Source organism: Colossoma macropomum, unplaced genomic scaffold, assembly GCF_904425465.1.
Source record: "Colossoma macropomum unplaced genomic scaffold, Colossoma_macropomum, whole genome shotgun sequence".
Classification (NCBI taxonomy): Eukaryota; Metazoa; Chordata; class Actinopteri; order Characiformes; family Serrasalmidae; genus Colossoma; species Colossoma macropomum.
In genome coordinates this window covers 1,430,528-1,456,156 of record NW_023494805.1, presented here as the reverse complement: position 1 = coordinate 1,456,156, position 25,629 = coordinate 1,430,528, and the positions used below count along the sequence as shown (strand labels likewise).

The 25,629-nt window shown below is 39.8% G+C and overlaps 1 protein-coding gene across 1 annotated transcript in view; it reads left to right on the top strand.

Annotated features, from left to right (window-relative positions):
• The first annotated feature begins 746 nt into the window (after positions 1 to 746).
• LOC118826307 (NACHT, LRR and PYD domains-containing protein 3-like) overlaps positions 747 to 25,629 on the top strand; it is a 71,312-nt gene continuing 46,429 nt past the window's right edge. The window contains exons 1-3 of the mRNA XM_036597238.1: positions 747 to 806; positions 1,338 to 1,438; positions 23,054 to 23,147. Of these exons, the coding sequence (XP_036453131.1) occupies positions 754 to 806; positions 1,338 to 1,438; positions 23,054 to 23,147 (248 nt within the window). The 5' untranslated portion in view covers positions 747 to 753. The remainder of the gene's footprint in view (positions 807 to 1,337; positions 1,439 to 23,053; positions 23,148 to 25,629) is intronic.

The following is a 25,629-nucleotide window of genomic DNA, read 5'->3' as shown; positions in this document are numbered from 1 at the left end:
TCATGCCTCATTCCAGTACCAAAGAGGGGGCGACCCAGTTGACTCAGTGACTTCAGGCCGGTTGCTCTAACATCACGTCATGAAGACCCTGGAGCGCCTGCTTCTACACCTTCTCAGACCCCAGGTTCGACATGCAATGGACCCCCTGCAGTTCACCCACAGGCCACCCACACAGCTAATCTCTATTGAGGGGGTTGAAGTGGAGAGGGTAATGACCTACAGGTATCTTGGTCTGCAACTGGATGATAGCTTGGACTGGTCAGCCAATACAGACATCCTGTACAGGAAGGGGCAAAGCCAGCTCTACTTCTTGAGGAGGCTGAGGTCCTTTAACATCTGTAGGTCCTGCAGATCTATCAGACCGTGGTTGCCAGCTGTCTTTTTTTATGCTGTGCATAAAAAAAGCAAACTAAATAAACTAAAATAAACATGAACACAATATAACTGCTCTGTGCAGTGTGTCCATTCTCTGTAGTGCATTTATCAGGTATCACAATTCCTCCTGTGGGGGGAACTAATCCAGTCCAAACTGCTTTGAAGTAGAAGTGAAAATTTCAGCAGCTTCCATTTTGTGAAGAGAACTTCATAAACAGAGAGAAAAAGCACAGAGGTAATTACAGAAGATTAACACACAGAATTTACTTTCTCACTACAATATATTTCAAAGAACAGCTTTCAGATGAAGTTAACATGTAGACTTCACTACTTCTGTGTGTGTGTTTACAGGATTAGGTCTAATCTGAAGGAGGAGTCATGACCTCAAAAATGAGCTTCTCTGAGGAGCAACACTCACAGAAAACTGAGAGGTGAGAGAATAATAATAATAATAATAATAATAATAATAAGTGTTTATTTATGTAGCACCTTTCATGCATTAGAGATAAAGCTCAAAGTGCTTTTAAGTAAAAACAACATAGAAAGAAGGGAAAAATCGTAGTAATTAAAACAAGCACATAATAAAAAAAAATCCAAAACATAAATGTAATAATAGAAGAGGGGCTACTCTAATAATAATTTTAAATAAAAATGCACAAGATCAAAGTATAAATAATAGACAATAGACCACTCAATCCATGTGGCATAGAACAAGGCAGGTAATATAAAAAATAAAGCCATTTAGAAAATTAAAAAGTAAAAACATAAACAATTTAAATTCATAATGAAAAAGACTGAATAAAATAAAAAAAGAAAGATCTGTCCATGCCATTTTATCAGCTTCCTTTTTTTGTTCTAAACAACTTTATTTAGCATCTCAGTGTTCATAAGCCTTTACCTAAAGAAACGAATCATAAAATTCCATGACTGTAACATAATTTTCCTCCATTTGTATGTTTAAGTGTGACTCAGAGAGAAAGACCAGACTCACCTGAACCCAGTTGTTTCTCCATGAAGAGTGATCAGTCAATGGACCCTCCATTAAAATTCAGGGAGAAGGACAGTTCTACCGAGCTGAGGTAAAGATAATTACAACTGCTGAGAAGAAGAAATTCACTTAAGTTTCTGTAAATGATTCTTTTTGAGTTTAATAAGACTATTGAGTTTAATAAAAATCCACAGACAGATCAATGAACAGTGATATCCTATCTGAGCAAATCACGCTGTGAATGTTAAATGTTCAATTTTAATGCCGTTTGCAACAAGGCATCTCTGCAATTATCAGTTCTCATTAGAACAAAACATTAATTAAAATTAAATACAGACAGAGAAAATGTGTGGAAAATGATTTAAGATTAAAACTCTCTCGTATGGAGCCCAACATTATAGAATCATGTGCATCATATCATGCTCATTAATCTGGGGGAAGTTATTAATTATTCATAATTTTTGTGGGTCTACTGATGATCAAATAATTTGTTTGATATTACAGTATTGTGAGGGATTGAATATCATATTTGTTTGGTCCATTAACAGTCCAATATTAAGATTGAAGACATCAAAACTACGAAAGCACAAGGAACACATATGGAATTATGTAATAAACAAAAAAGTGTTAAACAAACCAGAATATGTTTTATACTTTAGATTTTCCAAAGTAGCCACCTTTTGCTTCGATGACAGTTTTGCACAGTTTTGGCATTCTCTCCATCAACTTCATGAGGGAGTCACCTGGAATGTTTTTTTGCCTTGTTTAGAGTTAATTTTGTGGAACTGCTTGTCTTCTTAATGTGTTTGAGACCATCAAAGCGAGACTCACTGAAATATTTAGTAATCTGCAGAAGGCCTGTCAAAAACATGAAGTGAACTGTGTGCCCCGGTTGGAGACAATGTCTTCCGGAATTCCGAAGAATCAAAACACTTCACAAAACAGGGTTTCTGCTGTGTCTTTGGTAGTGGGCAGTTTGGGGGGAGGGTCACCCGGTGCCGAGCTCTGGAAAATCAATCTACTTTAACAAAAATAGTGTGATTACCCTGAGACAATAGCAAAAGTGATAGTCAATTGATAAATGGGACGAGGGTGATAAGGAACAGGTAGTGGTTCTACGAGATAAGCACGTAGTTGGTTAGTTAATTTGCTTTGTGGACAAATTTGACAGGTTCTAACCGTCTGTGATATCTTTCGCTACAGAGAGCCATCAGAATTCAATCTTAACTAAGGGGAGGTTGCACTGAATGCCTGGATGACCATAGCTCAGTGAAGAGGGACACAGTACTACACAGAAAGGGAGAAGAATGGTTTCAGATAGTATGGTTTATTCAGTTTCATACATACATAGTAAAGTCCATCTGCTAAGCTAAGGGATGCTGGAACAGAACAGCTCTGATTCTGGTTTCTGAAGTGTCTACTTCCACTATGAAAGGGGGAGAGGAATCTGATGGTGAATGGGAGCAGAGGTGAAGCTTTGCTTCAGTGATTCGAAAGCTGTAGTGGCTCCCATGTTCCACTTTAGAGTTTTGAGTTTTCTATTTCCTTTAGAATAGAAGTAAGAGGAGCTGCCACACTACTGAACCTATGTATAAACCTCCTATGGAAGCTTGCAAAACCGAGGAACTGATGTAGCTCTTTCACTGATTTGGGCTGAGATCACTGTGTGATCATGCTGACTTTTGATATAAACGTGCTCGCCGGTGTGATACTAAAGCCATCAGTGGAATAAATCATGGCCAACTTTCAAAACTGGTTGAAACTTCCCTTCCTAACCGTCGCTGCTTTAACCTCGTCCATCTTAACACACAATCCATAACCAATAAAGCCTTGTTAACCAATGACCTCATCACCCAGAAAAAAGTGGATATGTTTTTTCTCTCAGAAACTTGGCAACAACCTGGTGACTACTTACATTTAAACATGCTGATGCCCCCAGGCTACAGTTATCTATCAAAATCCCGACTGAAAGGGAGAGGAGGTGGTTTGACTGTGGTTTATCATTCTGGTTTAATGGTCAAAGATCTTACACTATTTAATGCTACATCCATTGAATATATTGCTTTGAAGGTTGTTTCCTCCTCGTCTCTACTCTTGCTGTTAGTTTATTGTCCTCCCAAACCTGCTGCTGCTTCTTGTCTGAACTCAATGAACTCCTCACAATCATCTCATCTCTTTGCTCTGCCATAATTGTGCTTGGTGACTTCAATATCCATGTTGATACTGAATGCTCTTTTACATCTGAGTTCATTTCAGTTTTAGAATGTTTTAACATGATGCAGCATGTTGATTTTCCAACTCGCACTCATGGTCATACTCTTGATCTGATCTGTTCTACTAGTTTGAATGATATCTCTGTCTCTGGTTCAGTCTCTGGTGTCTCTGACCATCAGCTCATTGAATGTAGTTTTCATATTTCTACTCCTCCCCCCCTCCGAGAAAATCTCTGTTGTCTATCATGATATTAGGTCTGTCAGTCTCAATCTGTTTGCTGCTACTCTTCAGTCTTCAGCCCTGTCTGACCTATATAACCTATCATTCCCTGAAAGTATGGTTTCCCTTTATAATGACAATATCTCTGGATTGCTTACTGATTTAGCCTCTTTTAAGAATAGACTTCGCCCTGCCACCTGCTCGTGTCCTTCTTTCACCCCTGAACCAAGACTACTGAAGGCCATTGGTCGGCATCTTGAGCGCCTTTTTAAAAAACTGGTCTTACTGTCCCCTCTCTACTTTACAGTCAACACATCCACAAGTTTAGGGATGCCCTTAATACTGCCCACTCCAACTGCTACTCCTCTATTATAAGTAATGCTAAGTCTAGGCCGAAAACACTCTTTCGAACTGTTAACAAACTCCTCCATCCTCCTGTGTCAGCGTGCCCCATTCAGCTGAGCAATGTCAGGCTTTTCTACATTCCTTTGAAAAGAAAATTAATCACATCTATAGTTTTTTTTCCTTCTACTTCTCAGTCATTCGCCTTTACTGATTTTCCTACTTTGGATACAAACCTTACTTGTTTCACACCTGTTGACTCCTTTTCTGTCTCTGAACTCATCACTAAGTCTAATGCTTCCTCCTGTCAGCTTGACCCTGCCCCCACCCCTCTACTCAAGGCCTGTTCATCTGTAATCAACACTCCAATTGTTACAGTTGTAGCCTGTGTGACACTAGGTACCAGCTGGGATGGAAACAGAAGGGGCACTAGGACCCAGCAGGAAGGCAAGTTGTCAGTGTTGAGAGCAAACGCAAATATCTTGAGCTCTCACGAGATCCGTGCTATGCTGGCATTATTCAAACAACGTGCTTAGAATGCCACTGTAGTTTGGAAGTTCCGACTTTTATTCGTGTGTACGCACTGGAAACAGTATGTGATTATTTTAGCAGGTTTATTGATATGTGCACTGTGGTAGTGGTTTGCCCTGCTTAAACAGTCAGAAAGATGAGATACAGGTAACTACTTTCAATTGTTAAAGCTAAGCAATGCCGTTGGGGCTTTTAATGTGTTTTAGCATTTGTTCTAGTCCCAAATGCTACAGGCTAGCGCTTCTTACTGTGGGATATTTATTATGTTTAGTTAATTGTGGAGGCTGGTGACTGAAGGAGAGCTTCCAGAGGGTGTCAGCAGTCACAGTTACTGATGTAACCTACAAAGAGGTAATGTGTGCCTATTTCACACAGTGCTTGTAAGAATCACTGGGGCTAAGGCTACAAGGCTATGGGTGCTAATAGGATTTCCAGCTTAACTTTACTGGAGGTTTAAGCTGTTGCAGCACTTGTGTGTATACATATTGAAACTAACTTTTGTCTCCTTTTGTAGAGTGGCTGAATAAACTTATGGTATTAACACATCAGTTGTGTGATCTATGTATGTTTAGGTGAACTTGTGCTGGAAAAGTACTGCTAAACAGGGTTCTCCCGCCCTTTATAACTAGGGAGTGGCGTAGTCTGTATTTTACTTGTATTTTTAGAGGCCACACAGTGATAAATTCAGGTCTCTCTTCTGGTTTTGTTCCTACTGCCCTTAAAATGGCTGCAGTTACTCCTATACTTAAGAAACCTGAATTGGACCCGACTTCTCTTTCTAATTGCAGACCCATCTCACACCTTCCATTTTTAGCTAAAGTAATGGAAAGAGTGGTTGCTTCTCAACTCCAGACATTTCTCGGTGATAATGCCCTCTATGAGCCATTTCAATCTGGTTTCCGTACTCACCACAGCACTGAGACAGCTCTTCTGCGAGTAGTTAATGATCTCCGGTCTGCTGATAGTGGTTCTCTCAGTATTCTCCTTCTCCTCAACTTAAGTGCAATGTTTGATGCTGTTAATCATGATGTTCTCATTTCTCGTCTCTTCTCTATTGGTATCACTGACACAGCCTTACAGTGGTTCAGGTCTTATCTTATAGACAGACAGTAGTTTATCACACTAGGTCCAAACAAGCCCTCCACCTCTCCTGTTTCATATGGTGTCCCTCAGGGCTCAGTTCTTGGACCCTTGCTTTTTTTAATCTACATCTCACCCCTTGGCCAGATAATTCATAGCCATGACCTCAACTTATGCTGATGATATTCAGTTATATCTCAGTACACACACACCGTCAGATTCCCCCCCCAACACACTAATCGATTGTATTTCTGATTTAAAGCTCTGGATGCATAATAACTTTCTCATGCTAAACACTAATAAAACTTACGTAACATTGTTCGTCTTTGCCCGTTCCTGACTGATAATGATGCAAAAACTTTGGTTCATGCCTTCATTATGTCCCGTATTGACTACTGTAACTCCCTCTTTGTTAGTCTCCCTGTAAAGTCTATACAAAAGCTACAGTACATTCAGAACTCTGCAGCTAGAGTTCTCACCCATACTAAGTGTTCAGCTCACATCACCTCCATTCTCTTTTCAACTACACTGGCTTCCAGGTTCCGTCTTGTAAAAATGTTTTAAATTTTACTACTCACTTTCAAAGCCCTGCATAACCTTGCTCCCCCCTACCTCAGAGAACTGCTGACCTATTACACTCCCTCTCGCTCTCTCAGGTCTTCTTGTAATAGCTTAATTGTTTGCTCCTCCTTTTACCCTGTTTTTTTTTTTTTGTACTATAATACTTTATACTAACAATGTTTTACTATCCGGTGTCGACCAGAGGAGGATGGGTTCCCCTTCTGAGTCTTGGTTCCTCTCAAGGTTTCTTCCTGTTTCCATTGGGAGTTTTTCCTTGCCACTGTCGCCACTGGCGACGCTCATGGGGGCTCGGACCCGGATTTCTTTTCTTTGTAATGCTCATTTCCTTGTAAAGCTGCTTTGTGACAACACCGGTTGTAAAAAGCGCTATATAAATAAACTTTACTTACTTACTTACTTACTTACTTGCTGTTCCACGCACAAGACTTTCCACTTTGGGAGGAAGGTCCTTCAGTGCCATGGCCCCCAAACTCTGGAACTCTCTTCCTCAATCCCTCTGAAACTGCTCTACTTTCTCCTCCTTCAAATCTGACAAAGACTTTTCTCTTTAATGAGCATTTTTCTTCCTCCTCCACTGCTTAGTTGTTGTTGTTGTTGTTGTTGTTGTTGTGTTTTTTTTTTGGTTTATTTTGTTGTTTCCCCATGCTATGTAAAGCGACCTTGGGTTTGTGAAAGGCGCTATATAAATGTAACTTATTATTATTATTATTATCATTATTATTTTGAGTCATCCGTCTGCATGGCCTGTGCACCAAGTATGTAACCCAGAAAGGCAATACTGAGTTTGTGAAATTCACATTTCTCTATGTTCACAAAAAGATTGTTTTTCTGAAGACATTTGAGCACTTGTCAGGTGTTCTCCTACCTGTTGATATGTGTTGTCTTCACTGCTGTGGGCAATGCAAATCTATGTAAAGATCAATGTAAAAATCTATGTAAATCAATGTAAAAAAATCGAAATGGCAAAATCAGTGCCGGAGAAAACGAGAAAGAAGAGGAGGTTCTTTGATTTGGCTGAAGCAGCTGTTTAATCGACTGTCGTGGACGTTCTGTGAACCTGGCCGTTTCGCTCTCTCTGCCGGTGTGGTCAGGCATCTTAGCCGCTCAATTCTGCAGTGTTCTCTGCAGGCCCAGTATGTTTGGCTGCTTCTCATTCAGTCTGGTCTACTTCCCTGCATTTCTCCAGTGAAACCCTTCTTCTGATCTGGAGGTATTAACTGGAATAATTTGCAAAAAATCTCTGTTGGAACTGGAGTATTGCTCAGCTGTGAAACTGGCACTAATTAATGCTTGTTCACTTTCAAATAAGACATTTATGCTGAATGACTTTATTTCCTCAAATGGTCAAGATTTTATGTTTATAGTTGAAACCTGGCTTAAGACAGGAGAGTTGTCAACTCTCTGAAGTTATAAACCCTAGACATATCATACGCTTGGTTTCTTAGTGATTTTTTTTTTTAACTATGTTTAATGGTTTATCTGCACAGACTTAGCAATATGCATGGCTACTCTAGATGATGTGGCTCCTTCTAAGATTAGAACAAAACCATTAACTAATCAGTCTCCTTGGTTAAGTGGTGATGTGCATTTGAAAAGGTAGTGCAAACAGACAGAGTATAAATGGAAATGGTCTCAGTTTCAGGTTCTTTATCTGTATATGAAAGATTTGTTGGTATTGTACAACAATAAAGTTAGGGATACAAGAGCTGCTTACTTTAATAATTTAATTACAGCTAATAAGCATAATCCTCTACTTTTTTGTTTTTGTCCTCTACTATTGATTCTCTCATGAATGGTGTTAAGCTGAACCCTCATGTTACTAACATTGGATGTGAACGTTTTTTAAAGTTTTTTAAGGATAAGATTACTGATGTTAGAGCAAATATTCCATTTCCGTCTACATGCATGGATATCTTTCCTGTTAGCTCTAATACCAGTGTTTTGAAGCAGTTTACTCCAGTCACTTTGAATGAGTTAATCGAGACTGTACAGCATTTGCAACCCTTCTCTAGTCCCTACGATGTTCTTCCTCCCAGCTTTCTTAGAAAAGTTTTAGAATCTGTTGGTCCTTATCTGCAACCAATAGTAAATCTTTCTCTTATGTGAGGGTGTGTTCCTGATTGTTTTAAAGTGGCCAATGTGCAGCCACTTCTAAAGAAACCAGGTCTTGACCCTAATGATTGTTCAAGCTTTCAACCCCTCTCTAACCTAACATTTTTTAGAAAGTAGTTTCAGACTAACAGCATTTTTGAGAAGTTCCAATTTGGGTTTAGCCAAAAGTACAGTACAGAACTGGAGAGAACTTTAAATGATATTTTAATGCATTCTGACTCTGGGGCAGTGTGTCTTTTGTCCTGCTTGATCTTAGCGGAGCCTTGGATGGATTATATCTTGAAAAACAGGCTTAGTGAATGGGTTGGCATATCAGGGACTGCCCTAGACTGGTTTTGTTCTTATGTAACTAATAGAAAAGTTTCAGCGTCTATTGGAAATATGATTGGAAGTCTTCTGTGGCTAATCTTACATGTGAGGTACCCCAGGGTTCTATTCTTGGCCCTATTTTATTTTCACTTTACATGCTTCCTCTTGAAGTTTTAATCAGACGTTTTCATATCTCTTTTCATTTTTATGCAGATGATACACAGTTGTATCTTTCTGTAAATCTGAATGATTTTAGTAGAGTAGCTAATCTAATTGAGTGCATTGATGCTATTAAGTACTGGATGAACTGTAACTTGTAAAACAAAGGTTCTGGTCATTGGTCTTGACAACATTGCTAGGGATTTACAGGTGGCTCTTAATTCACTCAGATCAAGAGTTAATGCTTTTCCTAGAAACCTGGCTGTTATTTGAGCTTATCATTTATGATTTTCAGGACATATTAAGAAACTTGTCATGTTTTTTTCAGCTAAGAAATATTGCAAAGATCAGATGGATTTTGTCTTTTCAGGACTTAGAGAAAATTATTCATGCATTTGTCTCATCTTGTTTGGACTATTGCAATGCCTTATATACTTGCCTCAGTAAAGGAGCTTTGGCAAGACTTCAGTTGGTCCAAAATGCAGCTACTTGGCTCTTAACAAAAACTGGACGTAGTGAGCACATCAGCCCAGTGCTAGCCTCTCTTCACTGGTTGCCAGTGAAATTCAGGATTGATTTTAAAGTATTGGTTCTACACGGTGAAGTGCCTGAATACATTTGTGAACTGTTAGTTTCTCATACAAGTACTAGGTCACTGAGATCCTCTAATAAAGGGTTTCTTGTTGTTCCTAGAACTAAACTGCAGTGAAGGGGAGATGTACATTTGCTTTGTGTGCTCCTAAATTATGGAACAGTCTTCTCCTTGACATCAGACTCTACATCTTCTTTTAAGAAGCACCTAAAGACTCCAGTCTGATTTCTAGTCTGAGAGCCAGTTCACGGTCCAGTTCGCTAGAGGGATAGCCTTATAGACTATAGGAGGTCACTTACTGCAGCATGCTCAACCTATCTCTCCTTTTTCATTGAAAATAATAAGAATAATCCTACATTATTATCTAGCACAATTACTAAATTGACAGCTACTGAGCCCCAGATGCCATTAGCCTACAGCAGCAATGATTTTATGAATTTCTTCAATAATAAAATTGAAACAGAATTTTTCTTAAACAGAAAAATTGCTAGTTCTCCTTGATCTTAGTGTGGCATTTGATTTGATAGACCACTCTACATTACTAGATAGACTAGAAAACCTTGTAGGAGCAACAGGTTCAGATCTTATCTGACTATCAGTTTGTGAATGTCAAAATGGTGAATCATCAGTTCTTACAAAAGTATGGTGTTCCACAAGGCTCTGTTTTAGGACCGATATTATTCACATTATATATGTTACCACTGGCCACCATTATCAGTAAACATGGCATCAATTTTCACTGCTACGCTGATGACACACTATAATATACACTATATTGCCAAAAGTATTCACTCACCCATCCAAATCATTGAATTTATGTGTTCCAATCACTTCCATGGCCACAGGTGTATAAAAACAAGCACCTAGGCATGCAAACTGCATCTACAAACATTTATGAAAGAATGGGTCACTCTCAGGAGCTCAGTGAATTCCAGCATGGTACCATGATAGAATGCCACCTGTAGTCCAGTCGTCCAGTCGTGAAATTTCCTTGCTACTAATTATTCCACAGTCAACTGTCAGTGGTATTATAACAAAGTGGAAGTGATTGGGAACAACAGCAACTTAGCCATGAAGTGGTAGGCCATATAAAATGACAGAGCGGGGTCAGCGAATGCTGAGGCGCATAGTGCACAGAGGTTGCCAACTTTCTGCAGACTCAATTGCTACAGACCTCCAAATTTCATGTGGCCTTCAGATTAGCTCAAGAACAGCGTAGAGAGCTTCATGGAATGGGTTTCCAAGGCCGAGCAGCTGCATCCAAGCCTTACATCACCAAGCGCAATGCAAAGCGTTGAATGCAGTGGTGTGAAGTGCTGCCACTAGACTGTAGAGCAGTGGAGATGTGTTCTCTGGCATGATGAATCACGCTTCTCCGTCTGGCAATCCGATGGACGAGTCTGGGTTTGGTGGTTGCCAGGAGAACGGTACTTGTCTGGCTGCATTGTGCCAAGTGTAAAGTTTGGTGGAGGAGGGATTATGGTGTGGGGTTGTTTTTCAGGAGTTGGGCTCGGCCCCTTAGTTCCAGTGAAAGGAACTCTTAATGCTTCAGCAGACCAAGAGATTTTGGACAATTTCGTGTTCCTAAATTTGTGGGAACAGTTTGGGGACGGCCCCTTCCTGTTCCAACATGACTGCGCACCAGTGCACAAAGCAAGGTCCATAAAGACATGGATGAGTGAGTTTGGTGTTGAAGAACTTGACTGGCCTGCACAGAGTCCTGACCTCAACCCGATAGAACATGTTTGGAATGAATTAGAGTGGAGACTGTGAGCCAGGCCTTCTCGTCCAACATCAGTGTCTGACCTCACAAATGTGCTTCTGGAAGAATGGTCAAAAATTCCCATAAATACACTCCTAAACCTCAAGGAAAGCCTTCCCAGAAGAGTTGAAGCTGTTACAGCTGCAAAGGATGGGCCAACATAATGTTAAAGCCTATGGATTAAGAATGGGATGTCACTCAAATTCTTATGTGTGTAAAGACGAGCAAATACTTTTGGCAATATAGTGTATATTAAACAAACCAGCTGGCAAACCTAAACTTACTAAGACTGAGGACTGTATAAAAGACATAAAAGACATAAAAGACTGGATGTCGAGTAATTTTCTCCTACTTAACTCAGATAAAAGAGGTTCTTTTTTGTCCAAAAGCTGCTAGAAACAAACTGTGTAATATAACACTTAATAGTTTCTCAGTTGCATCAGGTACATCTGTAAAACCTTGGTGTCCTTGGATGCAGAAAAGCTAGTTCATGCATTTATTACCTCAAGTCTGGATTACTCTAATGCCCTGCTGGATGTTCCAGTAAAAGCCTTAACAAATCTCACAAGAACCAGAAAGTTTGACCATATCAGCCCAGTTTTATCAAACCTCTTCACCACTACAGTCTGGTACAGTGACCGCATTACTGCTGCTGCCTGTCCCAGCCTGCGGTTGATCTCACGATCCCTCTTACTATCACTCGTGAACAAGACCCTGAGATACTTAAACTCCTCCACCTGGGGCAAGTCCTTTCCCCTTACCTGGAGGGGGAAGGCCATCCTTTTCCGGGCTAAGACCATGGACTCAGACTTGGAGGTGCTGATCTGCATACCAACCGCTTCACACTCAGCTGCAAACTGCTCCAGTGCATGCTGGAGGCATCCATATGATCCAGCCAAAAGAACAACATTGTCTGCAAATAGCAGAGACGCCACCCTCCGGCCTCCACACATAATGCCCTCCTGACCACGGCTACGCCTTGACACCCTGTCCATGAATATCACGAACAGGAGTGGAGACAGGGCACAACCCTGGCGGAGTCCAAAGCTAACACTGAAAGAGTCAGACTTAATGCTGAGTATACGAACACAGCTCTCACTCCAGGAGTACAGAGATTGAATGGCCCGGAGTAGCAACCTCCGGCACCCCATACTCCCGGAGGACCTCCCACAAGATATCTCAGGAAACACGGTCGTAAGCCTTCTCCAAATCCACAAAACACGTAGACTGGGTTGGCAAATTCCCATGTCCCCTCAACAATCCGTGAGAGGGTGAAAAGCTGGTCCATTGTTCCACGGCCGGGACGGAATCCGCATTGTTCCTCCTCAATCCAAGGTTCAACTATCGGTCGAAGTCTCCTTTCTAGCACCTTGTCATAGACTTTCCCAGGGAGGCTGAGCAGTATGATACCCCGATAGTTGGCACACACCCTCCGGTCCGTTTCTTAAAAATAGGGACCACCACCCCGGTCTGCCTGTCCAAGGGTACTGTTCCCGAGGTCCATGCAATATTGCAGAGGCATGCCAGCCACGACAGCCCCACAATATCCAGAGCCTTAAGCATCTATGGACGAATCTCATCCACCCCCGGTGCCTTGCCACTGAAGAGCTTGCCAACTACCTCAGTGACATCCACCAGGGAAATGGAGCTTGACACGCCAGAAGCCTCTGGCCCTGACTCCCGTGAGGGAGGCATGTCTCCCGGATTAAGGAGTTCCTCAAAGTGCTCCTTCCACCAACCGACAATATCCTCATTTGAAGTCAGAGTTTCTCCACCCCTGCCGAATACAGCTTGGGCGCAGCCACCCCGACCGCTCCTGAGTCGCCGGACAGTCGTCCAGAACCTCCTTGAGGCCGACCGAAAGTCTTTTTCCATGGCTTCTCCAAACTCCTCCCACGCCCTGGATTTTGCTTCTGCCTCCGTTGCGGCTGCCACCTTTTTTGCCTGTCGCTACTACATCTGCTGAGTCGGGAGTCCTTCGGGCCATCCAGTCCCTAAAGGCCTCTTTCTTCAGCTTGACGGCCTCCCTCACCACCGGTGTCCACCAGGTGGTTCTTGGGTTACCGCCCTGACAGGCACCCACAAGCTTTTGGCCACAGCCATGCCTGGCAGCTTCCACAATGGAGGTTTTGAACAGGGTCCATTCAGACTCCATGTCCCCTACCTCCTGCCGGACATGAGAGAGCTCTCCCGGAGGTGGGAGTTTAAAATCATTCCGAACAGGGGCCTCCGGCAGTCATTCCCAGCACACCCTCGCTATTCGCTTGGGCCTACCGGGTCTGACCATTAGTCTTCCCTGCCATCTGATCCAACTCACCACCAGGTGGTGATCAGTCGACAGCTCAGCACCCCTCTTCACCCGAGTGTCCAGAACATACGGTCCCGAGTAGATGAAACGACAACAAAGTCGATCATTGACCTTTCAGCCAAGGAGCTCTGGTACCACGTACACTTATGAACATCCTTGGGTTGGAACTTGGTGTTCGTTATGGACCATCCATGCCTAGCACACAAGTCCAATAACAATTCACCATTCGGGTTTAGATCGTTCTTCCCAATCACGCCTCTCCAGGTCTCCCAGTCATTGCCAACATGAGCATTGAAGTCTCCCAGTAAGACTATGGAGTCTGTAGGCGGGACCCTTTCCAGAACCCTGCCCACTTGCTCCAAGAAGGCCGAATACTCCGACCTGCTGTTTGGTGCATAAGCACACACAACAGAGTTTTCCTCTCTGTGATTTTAATTCGCATTGAGGTGACCCTTCAACCGGGACAAACTCCAACTGCACGGCTGCCAGCCGGGGACTCGTGAGTATCCCCACACCCGCCCGGCGCCTCTCACCCTGTGCAACCCCGGAGTAGGAAAGAGACCAACCCCTATCAAGGAGTTTGGTTCCAGAGCCGACACTGTGGGTGGAAGTGAGCCCAACTATATCTAGTTGGTACCTTTCAACCTCCCGCACAAGTTCCGGCTCCTTCCCCCCCAGTGAGGTTACATTCCACGTACCAAGAGCCAGTTTCTGCCACAGGGGCCTAGGCCACCAGGGGCCCCCCCGCAATCTCCCACTGCCTATACGGCACTGCATCACTCCCCCATGCTGGACCTTGTGGGTGGTGGGCCCACACGGCCTCTCCACGTTGCCTCTTCGGGCTGAGCCCGGCCGGGTTATGTGGGCTGCCCGCCCACCAGGCGCTCGCCGGGGGACACTACCCCCAGGCCTGGTTCCAGGGGTATGTCCCGGTGACCCTCTCCCGGGCAGGGTACACGATTGTCCGTGTCCATCTCTCATAGAGGATTTTTTTTATTTTTTGGTTTACTTTTTTGATACTACGAATACACATGCACAATATGCTTTGAGTGTCTTCAAATCCATTTGCTTAATGCCATCCCTGAAGTATTACTTTCTAACTACTCAATTAATCAGTGTATTCAGTTACAGAAAATGTATCTTAAGCTTATCTTATCTTTATCTTCTTTGTTATATTACAAATACAAATACTCAATACGCAATGTTTTAAAATACATTAGCTTAATGCCATCACTGACAGACAAAAAACAGGGATACTGCATATCAAATATTTTATGTTATGCTTCAGTCATTACATATGTTGATTACTGTACAAATTAAAATTGTACTACTTTGCTTCTCTATGCACTCCATTACACATGACTACACCAGACAGTTCTAGGAGAAATGAACAGACAGAAGCAAGCTATTACAGCAATCAACTTAGTAACATTATTAAAGTGATGCATATTAAACGTTTCTGCATCTTGAAGTAATTTATCTCAAACTGCACAGAAAGCGAGTAAAAAATCAGTTCGTTTTAAAGCAACAATCTTATAAGAAATACTAATAATTTGACAGAAAAAAATAAACTCAAATGATCCCTTCTTGGTTACAACAGTTGCCATCAAATCTAAACAAACTGGCAAGCACTTAGCACAAAACAAAAAAGCAAATTAAACTTTGGCATTTTTTTTTACTGTGAACTGCTCATTGTTGCATTTTCGCCTTCTTCGCCAGCATATTCATATCAGAAAAAAACATTTTTGGACTCTAATAATCGGATAATCTTCAGGTCATTTATTAGAAGTACGTATACAGAATGTGGTAAATTAAATCCTAGAATTCTAAATCAATATTAGCAGTGAAAAATTATACGAGCAGAACCCTATCAGCATCTGGTTTTGTACATTACTTACACTGCTACAACTACAAGTATTAGTGTGATGTAAGTAGAATCAATTGGAAGTTTATTAATGCAATAACTTACATAATGTTCATGCTTACATATAGACAGTTGTTGATCCCTGTGACCTTGATGGAATTATAAGCATTCTTTTTAAGTGGGGGAAAAGATCACAGCAAAGAAAAACATATGTAGAGCTACCTGTTCGGGCATGCACCGTCTCCACATCAAGCTGTTTTTTAGTGGAGCTCCCTTCAAAGATTTTCCAGTAAGAGTGGATTCTCTCGAAGTTTCTTTGGTAAAGACCAGGACGGCCAGCTCCTGTGCAAAGATGCTCATCCTAGTTCTGTTGAGTCTCTGGTAGGCCCTCTTTGGAACCATGATATTAGAATTGGCCAAAGAGAGCTGTAAGATTAGACAAAAAAGAGACTATATCAATAACACTGATGCCACACAAACAGTGATTGTCAACACAATAGAGAATATTATGAGGGGATGATTATTTTATTTAAAGATATGGTCTTACTGTGATCAAGACTTGTTATATCAGAACAGATGTAAGATTACTCTATTACAACACACTAAAATACATGAAAACAAATGAGCACTTTTAGTGACCTCTGCAAACTACTCAATGTTAAGTACGGTCTTACGGAAAAGTTACATAGTGCAGGTTTAACTAAACAGTGAGCTTTACCATACCATTTCAACCTCATCATCATCTGGTACTGATGAAGAAGTTGATGCTCCAGATATTGAGATGACAGATGATGGGGTTCTGCTCTGTAAGCTGTAAGATTTAAACAAAGTCATTGAGAATGGTTTGCTGTGAAATTCTAGAGAAAGTTACTCAGAATTGATTCAGAATTGTTCACAATGGTGGTGATAGATGCCAGACATCTGACGAGTTTAATGTCTCTAAACATTATTAAATGAAATGATTATGAATACACTGTCTGATGTCTGATACACTGTTTTACAAAGGTTTTGGCCTAAAAACCTCATGGTGGAGAGGTACATGCAAAGAACAGGATTACCACTATTTCAACACTATCAACATTCCATATAAACTCAGACGACTCATGTAGGTTCACTGGTGGTTTTGGATAGTAAATAAAATGTCTATATTTGTGTTGTCATGACGAACCCTGGTTCCTATCACCACCACTGTAAAGAAACTCAAAACTCTCTACAATTTACAGTTTACAACTCAACAATTGAATTATGCAGACATTTATGGAAAACTGTTACAGCAATCTCATGAACAGATTATTACAGCCAGAAATTCTTACTCGCAGTAAACGTCCCCTTATTTCAAACAATTTATTTCAACCTCCAATCCCAATGTAAACCTACCAGGAAGGGATGTAATTATGGCTTCATTATCAATTTCTACTGTGACTCTCTCTGGTTGATGACTAACTAGAAGCCTTTCATCTTCACTATCTTCATCAAACAGCTGTAATATAAAGAAAATATCATATTGGTTACTTTAAATCAAAGTAACAACAAAACCAATAAACAATGACAAAATCATAAGAATCCATTATCAACTGACTGAGAACAGTACAGTAAAAAAAAACATTTGGTGTCACAAATAAAAATGTGGTATCATTCTTGCTCCAAAAACTGGTTGCCACTAACAGCTTATCTGTTCTTCATTATCTGGTTTTAGTACTAATCCCATTTAACCGTATAGTTTTGTGATTAATCAAAATTTCACAGGCTGTTTATTATATTGGAAACAAATGCTTTCAGCATGCAGTTTGCATGATACTCCTAAACTTAACCTAAGTTTTTGCACCAAACATACACTAGCGTTCAAAATTTTAGAATCATTTGTCATATTAATAATTGTTATTCAATGTTAAACAATGTAGATTTTGGGAACAACACATGTTTTGCCATGGAAAAAATACTATAAAATAACAAGTAAATAGCTATTTATAGTAATTTCTTGACCATTTATAGTAATTTCTTGATCAGTGAGATTTTGGTCACTGCTATTTGAATAAGAGGTATTATAGGTATTCATTTTATTATAAATGCTTTCCTAATGCCATACAGCTTCCTCAATAACGGAATCTTAATCTGCAACAAAAATGATTTTATATTATTGAAAACAGTGATTCCAAACTTTTGAATGCTAGTGTACATTGGCAGACTGGCAACATCAGGCTAAAGTTTGCTTTTTATGTATACTACTTGCTTTGGAGCATAAACTTACATTTAAACATTACATTAGAGGTAGGAGCAATCTGAGGAAATTAGTTTTTTCACTAAAGTTTTACAAACCAATACAACTTGAGAGGCACTGCATTCTTGTTTGATTCAAGGCTATAGGCACATGACCACATAGTGTATAAAAATATAGTATATAAAAAAAAGAACTGATTACAGTCACGCTCACCCTACCTCATTTTTAGGGTGTTTTTAATATGCTGATGTATTATAAAAAATGTAAAGTCTTTTTAAGACCTATCTGAAATGACCAAAACCCAACATGCAATCTATTATACTATCCACCTCAAGGCTCAGTACATGTGTAGTACCAATAACATACCTTTCTCTGAGTTGCTGGAGCACGTGGGCCATGGAATTTGAAATGTGACTCATCAGCATCACTGTCATCATCCTTAAAAACAGAGAGGAAAGTGACAGTTGCATTCACAGAAAGGCATAAATTAACAAAATGAAATAAGAGTAAATGGTTAGAAAAAGTTGTTTTTTTGTCTAAGAGGAGTCTTCAGACTCAGCATCACTTCAGTTATTGCTGCCTGGGTAAGCTTTGCATTCTTTGCCTCAAAATGGAAAAAAAAACCCAAAACGAAACAAAAAAAAACATTTAAGGCAGGTGTTAAAGCAATATCATTAAAATGTGAAATTCTGATTCACATATTCTCTCTCTCTCACATACACACGCACAAACACAATTAGCTCATCTTTAAATTGTTTAGGGTCAGTTTACATCATTCAAGGTGAAAAAACATTTATGAAGTAAACCCCTTACTAAATAAGAGTTGATATACACAATAATGTGAAATATAACCTGTTTAGGTTAACAATGGCTCCAAGAAAAAACTACTGGCAGGCAATTCTGAACTGCAAAAATATCCATAATATCTGTGCCCATTAGCTGAAGATTTACAACCAAGCTACATGCAACTGTATTTCAAATTAATTATTTATATAACCATCATTAGAACAAAAATGACATTAAATAATATTTATATTTACTGGCCTGTGGTGATCAGACTCTACTGTCCCTGACTTAGATGCTTCGCTGGTTTCAGAAGGTGCCTCCCTATTCTTCATCATCACCCCTCTTGTGACAGTTGTCCAGATATCTTTTCCCTTTAAGAAAGCATTCTTTTTACTAACCAAGTCTTGGTATATCTGACAAAATGGGGGAAAGTGAGATTAGCTTAGAACTTCAAAACAGTTCTTTGAAAACACCATCACTTTGACCAGAATAAGTAACGTCACACCGACTGCTTTTCCTACAAGATCAGCCTGGCTAACACACAAGATTAACTTACAATATTCACAGTTGCCTAATTTATGTTAGCTAACTTTCATATAATCAAGCTAATGTTAACATTAACCACCTATGACTGGCGTCAAGTTCCCATGGCAAGCTAGCCAGCTAGTGTCAGCCAGCTTTAACCAAAGTACTAACGTTAGTACGAAGCTAAAATCGGCTTCTTAATCGAATTTTCCATGCCACCTTAAGTGGTACAGCAGCTACCTTCTGACGCCTTAGCCTCAGGCGCCAGGCTGTAGCTGCTGCACTATTTAAGATGAAATGGAAAATCTGAATAAGAAGTTGGCGAATAAGAAGCCAACTTTGGCCTCGCAAAGTTAGTGATCTAAAATGCACACACCTCCAAACAGTAGCGCTTTGGCTGCAACAGTCCTCTTTGGGTCTTTGCGAGTGGGCCACTTAATTTCTATCCATCCCATCATCACTGTCCAGGTCGGGGCGAGACTTGATTTGTGCAAACTGGTCTGCACTTTGGTCTTTAATAATGGTGGTATTTTTGACTTTGACACTTTTGTCACAGAAATAAAAAATGGTGAACTTGAATTTCCCCATGACCCAGAGTTTGAACCCAACGAGTCTGAAGTTGCAAACGTATGGCTAGTTTTTTGGGCTAAGGGGAAGATGCAGCTCCTGATAGAAGGCTCTGATTGGCTCAAGGAAAAACGCACAGCGTGTTATCGGTCGGACGTCTTCGCGCCCGAACAGTTCAAAATTTTTTGGATTTTTTGCATTTTGCTGGTCAAAGTGAATCTTATATCCATGGCGTCAACCAGAAGCTGCAAGAGACATTTGACTTTAAATGACACAGAACCGACAACACCAAAAACAACTAAATACAGACGACTACAAAACAAACAGGTAAATACAATCATTAAAAACTATTACAATTCTGCACATATTATATAGCTTGCATGCTTTCTGTACATCAAACAAACTCAAATTAGGCTATATTGAATAAGTATTACGTTTTGTTGTTATTTTGTAGTTAATTTTTTTTATGTAATCTCACTGCAGAATCAGAAAAAAGGCAGCCAAAAACTACAAGACATTTATTCACACGTTGTGATGTTCCTTGACAACTGCATACAGAAGAGAAGTTCTTAATGTGGTAAGTTGAGAACAATAAAAGTGTTTAAGATGTTGGTTTTTGTCTCCTTAGTAAATACACATACTCCAGTTTGGGGGGAGTGCCCAGTGAAATTTTAGCACCGTAGATGTCATACTGTAATACAATCTGTAATTAGACCCCACACCAAGCTCCACCACCACCACTGGAAATGGTGGTTTTTGCCCCACTAAAAATTCCATGCTGCTCTGCTTTATGCTGGTCTGCTGCTGGTTTAGAGGGTCAACCAGCATCCAAATCACAACATATGGTGGTTTTGGTGTTGATCAACATAACATCTTCCATTCCTGCTGACCAGCATACAAGCACAACACATATGTGGGTTTTTTTTTTTTGTTTGTTTTTGTTTTTTTGTGACCTATTATCCTGGTCTCTGAGTTTCTTGTAGGATGGGATGATTTCATATTATTTACTGACCTGTCTTAAAGGGGAGTTACACTGATTTTTCAATTTAAATTTCTGCATAATTAAAATAAAGGCATTCAGAGTAGTTTGATGTGAAATGCTCCGCTCTAGAGTCAGAATTATCTACAGTGGTGATAGGAATGTCTGAAGAGTTTAATACCTTTAAAATCCCAGAGTTGTTGCATGTAATGGCTACAAAAGCCTAATGCATGAGACACTGTTTTACGATCGGTTTGATAATGTTTTGACCTAAAATGGATGTTTTATAAACCATTCATGGTGGAGAGGTACATGCAGGGTGTTGTAAGGCAAAGCATTTTCCCATCATCAACATTCCATATAAACTCAGAAGACTCGTGTAGGTTCACTGGTGGTTCTGGATAGTAAATAAAATGTCTATATTTGTGTTGTAGTCATGGCGACCCCTGGTTCCTATCACCACCACTGTAAAGACATCTGAACCATTTCACACCAAACCACTCTGAATCACTCTGATTACGTCTCAGTGATTGTTGAGAATTATGCAGAAATATGCAGAAATTCTCCTGTAACTAACAGGAACACTTGTGCTGTTTTACATGTTTTAGAGACAGTAACACTGAAGATACATTTATTTAATTGCTATAATATTTGTTGACAAACATAGTGGTGCAGCTAATCACCTGGAGGAAACGAAAGAGGAAGACAATGAGGACCACAAGGAGGAGTGGGGACAACAGGGGAGAGGAGTCCAGTTGAGAAAGTAATGAGAAGAATCCAGGAGGTAAGAAAAGTGGAAGAAAAGGGCCAGAGAGGTAGAGAAGAGAAGGAGCAGAAAGGACCCAAGAGAAGAGAGAAGGAGAAGAAAGGACCCAGGAGGAGAGAGAAGGGAAAGAAATGAGCCAGGAGCAAAGAGAAGGAGAAGAAATGACCCAGAAGGAGAGAGAAGGAGAAGAAATGACCCAAGAGGAGAGAGAAGGGGAAGAAATGAGCCAGGAGCAAAGAGAAGGAGAAGAAAAGACCCAGGAGGAGAGAGAAGGAGAAGAAAGGACCCAAGAGGAGAGAGAATGAGGAGAAAGGACCCAGGAGGAGAGAAAAAGGGACAAAAGGAGCCAGGAGGAGAGAGACCTTCCAGGAAGAACTATGCATGAGAATCAACATTTAAACTCAGGTATATCAATATTATGACAAATGATCATTTGTGGACACTTTAGGTAAACTCAGTGTGGCCTTCAGTATTACAGTTAGTATGGACATAACATTTCATATTGCATGTTTCACATGACTATCTAATTATATTCTCCAGCCAAAGACTAAATAAAATCTTTGAGAATATAGGCCTAAACTGTTTTAGTTCTATGGTGTATGAATGTGACCATTTCTTTATTTGTGTTCTAACACAGATGCAGCATGGTGATGACCCAGTGTATCCTGGTGCTTCCCTCACAAAAGGACAGAGCCTGCAGTTGCTCATGTCATATGTACTGAGGCACAACCTGACTGTTAAAGATGTTCAGAAGATGTTGAAGAGCTACACCAAACATTTTCCTGGCTTGGTGCCAGCCACCCTGTATCTTTTTGATAAAGCCTACAGACAATTTGGCCACTATGTGCAACATTTTTATTGCATTAAATGTGAAAGCTACCTTGGACCCAGTGAGAAAACTTCAACATACTGCTCTTCTTGTAAATATGAATTTGACATGAACTATAATCTAAGAGTTGGCTCTTATTTTCTTGTACTTCTTGCTTTTGTGGCAGAGCTCAAATATTTAAAAAGTTCCTGAAAAATATGTTCTTTAATATATAATAAATTTTCCCCGTTATGATTAAAGAACATTGAAATTTGCTTTAAATTAAATATAATATATTTAATATAATACTTAAGTGTTTTCAAAATATATTTTACTATTGTAGTAATAACATTCTCTTTCTAAAAAATACTCTTATGTAAAACGTTTGTATAGTGTTTTGTATGGTGTGGTGTGGTACGTGTTATAAGTAAACTTTGATAAAGTGTGCTTTAAGTGAAGTACTGTGGTATTTATTTTAATACACTTTGCAAAAATATACAGAAGTCTATTTGAAAACAAGTATTTGAGAAGTATATTAGATTAAATTAAACTAAATTTGAACTAAAAATGTACTTCATAGAAAAGTATACTATATTATAATTGTTTAAAAGTGTGATGTATTAATGTATTTTTAACATATTTGAAGTAAGTACATACATTTGCTAGTATATTTACAACATACGTGCAGAGCATGGACTAACTCTACCGTGTTATCGTTGAGGTGCCTTAATTGTTGTTAATGTCATCCAAGGAGTTTTCCATAAGCAGCTACTGCTGAGTGCAGTTCCTGCTGGCCCACTGAATCTTCAGTGGACAAATAATTCTATAACAATGTAGAGCGAAGCAGGTTTGTTGGATCCATGAGCATTGTGTGTTGATATTTATTAACATTTATCTAAATAAACAGAAAAAATCCATAATTTTTCTTCATTTGTATGTTTCAGTGTGACTCAGAGAGAAAGACCAGTCTCACCTGAACCCAGCTGTGTCTCCATGAAGAGTGATCAGTCAATGGACCCTCCATTAAAATTCAGGGAGAAGGACAGTTCTACCGAGCTGAGGTAAAGATAATTATAAGTCAGAATGGTGTACGGCTCTTATGCCGAAAGTGGGGTATACTTATCTTCAGGAGTACAGCCAATGACACTGAGGGTATATCAAACAATTTTAACATTTTAACAAACAATTTTAACAAATATATAATTTGGTAACCCTTTACATGAAGAGTACATGATATGCCATTAAAGGCCCTTACTAATTATCAATTAATCAGAAAGTAAGAAAGTCATTAATCAGGAACAAATGCATATGTTACATATTAACAACCATAAGATTAAATTACTAATGCATGTGCTAATGAATGTTGGTAAAAAAAAAAAATGAAAAATGGTAATAAAGGCTTTCCTCAGAGTCAGAATTTATCAGGCTTCCATGTTAATTAAGCATACAAAAAGAATCTTAGTACACATTGGCAAACTGCTAGAAGTTTGTTATTTCATCCTGTTCATGCAACTTATGATTACCTGTGTCATACTGCAATATCATACTGTTACAACATACATGTAAACTGTTGTTTTTATTTAGTTTACTTACTGAAAATAGGCATTTGATTGAATTAAAGCTGAATTATCTGAACATATGCCACCATTATTATGAAAAATACCACCTTTAGAAAAAAAGTGTTTCCCATTATACATCTGTTATTATATCTAAATTTTTTAATAATGAAAACACACTTTGGAATGAAACTCTTCAACTGTTTCTGCAGGTGGAAATTACAGATATTTTTATTCGCCAGTAGGTGGCAGTAATTGCAATAATTGCTATATGTCAAGCGGCCATAGAGACTTAAGGTAATATCTCTATGAAGCCGTTTAGGAGAAGCGAATGAAAATCATTGAAATAATCATAATAAAAAAAATCTCTTACATGAAAGCATTTTTCTTACATTTGCAGGTGAGTTATGCATACGCGTACTGAATTATATACACAATGTACATCGCGGATATAATGTTTACACATGGTATTGCCTAGTTGTCTGAGTGTAGTGAGTGTTTGCTAGTATGTATTTTTGTGCCTCATATCTTTTTAGACTAACATGTAAAACATGCAGCTGTTCTTGAGTGAAACAGAACAGATTTGCAGATGCTGTTATTTCTGAATTCGTTGTAAAGTAGCTTAAATAATTGGTTTGGTGCTTACTTATTTGCAGTAAACCTCTTTGGTTTTAAGAGTGATAAGGAGTTTGTATGTCTCATGAATGTCATGTGATTCTATTAATATGTGGCATTAGGCATGTCTATTCTGTTTGGTTAAGAATTACATGTTGATTTTATGCTGCTTGGTTCATTTGTTATTCCTCCTTTGACAGGGACTCTTATTCTGAAGGGTTATGTATGCATGGTGGCACGCTTTACAGGGCCTAGTATTAAACAGACTCAGCCGAGACAGCGAGAGGGTGCACTAACTGCGCTTAGCCAAGCAAAAGCATAGCACAATATTCTCCCCTTTTCTTTTGTACGCCGTTCTGAGTTTTTCACTAAAGCTGAGTCATGGATTTGAACTTGTGCGAGTTCTTTGGAAACACCGCACGCTGCAATATAAATATCTTCATAACGTTAGGTAGCAGTCCTGTCCGTTTTACAGATGTTTGTGCCACAACAGAACCAGTATGCACTGGATTCTATTCATTTTCATTTTTTTTATTCCTATGAGTTTTGTCAATGTCCTGTTTTTATATGAGCCATATTGTACTTATCACTCATCACTGTTCTTGTGAGGCGTAACATTGGAGACGTTGAAGGACCTGCCGAGTGTGTCCGATGGGCTGTCTAAATTAGGTGAATATGTCGGAATGTTATCAATGTATGCAATGACAAACACACCAATCATATACGTAAGTACATCATTGATGAATGACTGGAAGACAGAGAGGGTGTTTTGGAAGTCTAATATGGTGACAAACTGAGCACCTCTAAGCTGTTCCAAGGCTACTGGGATAAATGGTAGGGTGTAGGTGAATTTCTTCGTGATTTAAATAAGGGCACGATAACCATTACAAGGGCTTAGTCAGCCCTCTTTCTTTTTTAATAAAGAAAAATCCAGATGCAGCTGGAGAGGTTGAGGGACGAATGAAACCCTGGGCCAGCGCCTCATCAATGTACTCTCCCGTGGCCTTCTCCTCCTCTTGGGTCAAGGGGTAAACTCAGCCAAATCAGAATGTTCAGGGAGGAATGTGACCTGAGAAGTTTCTAGGCTTTCAATGGATGTGGACATGACTTTTAATTCTGGAGTAGCGAGGCAATGGGACTGACAATAATCGGACCATGCAGTGATTTCACGAGTGGGCCAGGAGATCTGGGGGTCTTTGTTGTTTCTGGAGCCATGGGAGACCCAAGATGAGGGAGAATTCAGATGAACCTAACACTTAAATGGATAACTGTTCTTTATGAAGAAAGCTAGCCTCCACTCAAAGAGGCTTGGTGACAAAGGAGATGGGGTCCAGTCCTATGGATCCTCCATCCTGCGCAGTGACTTTCATAG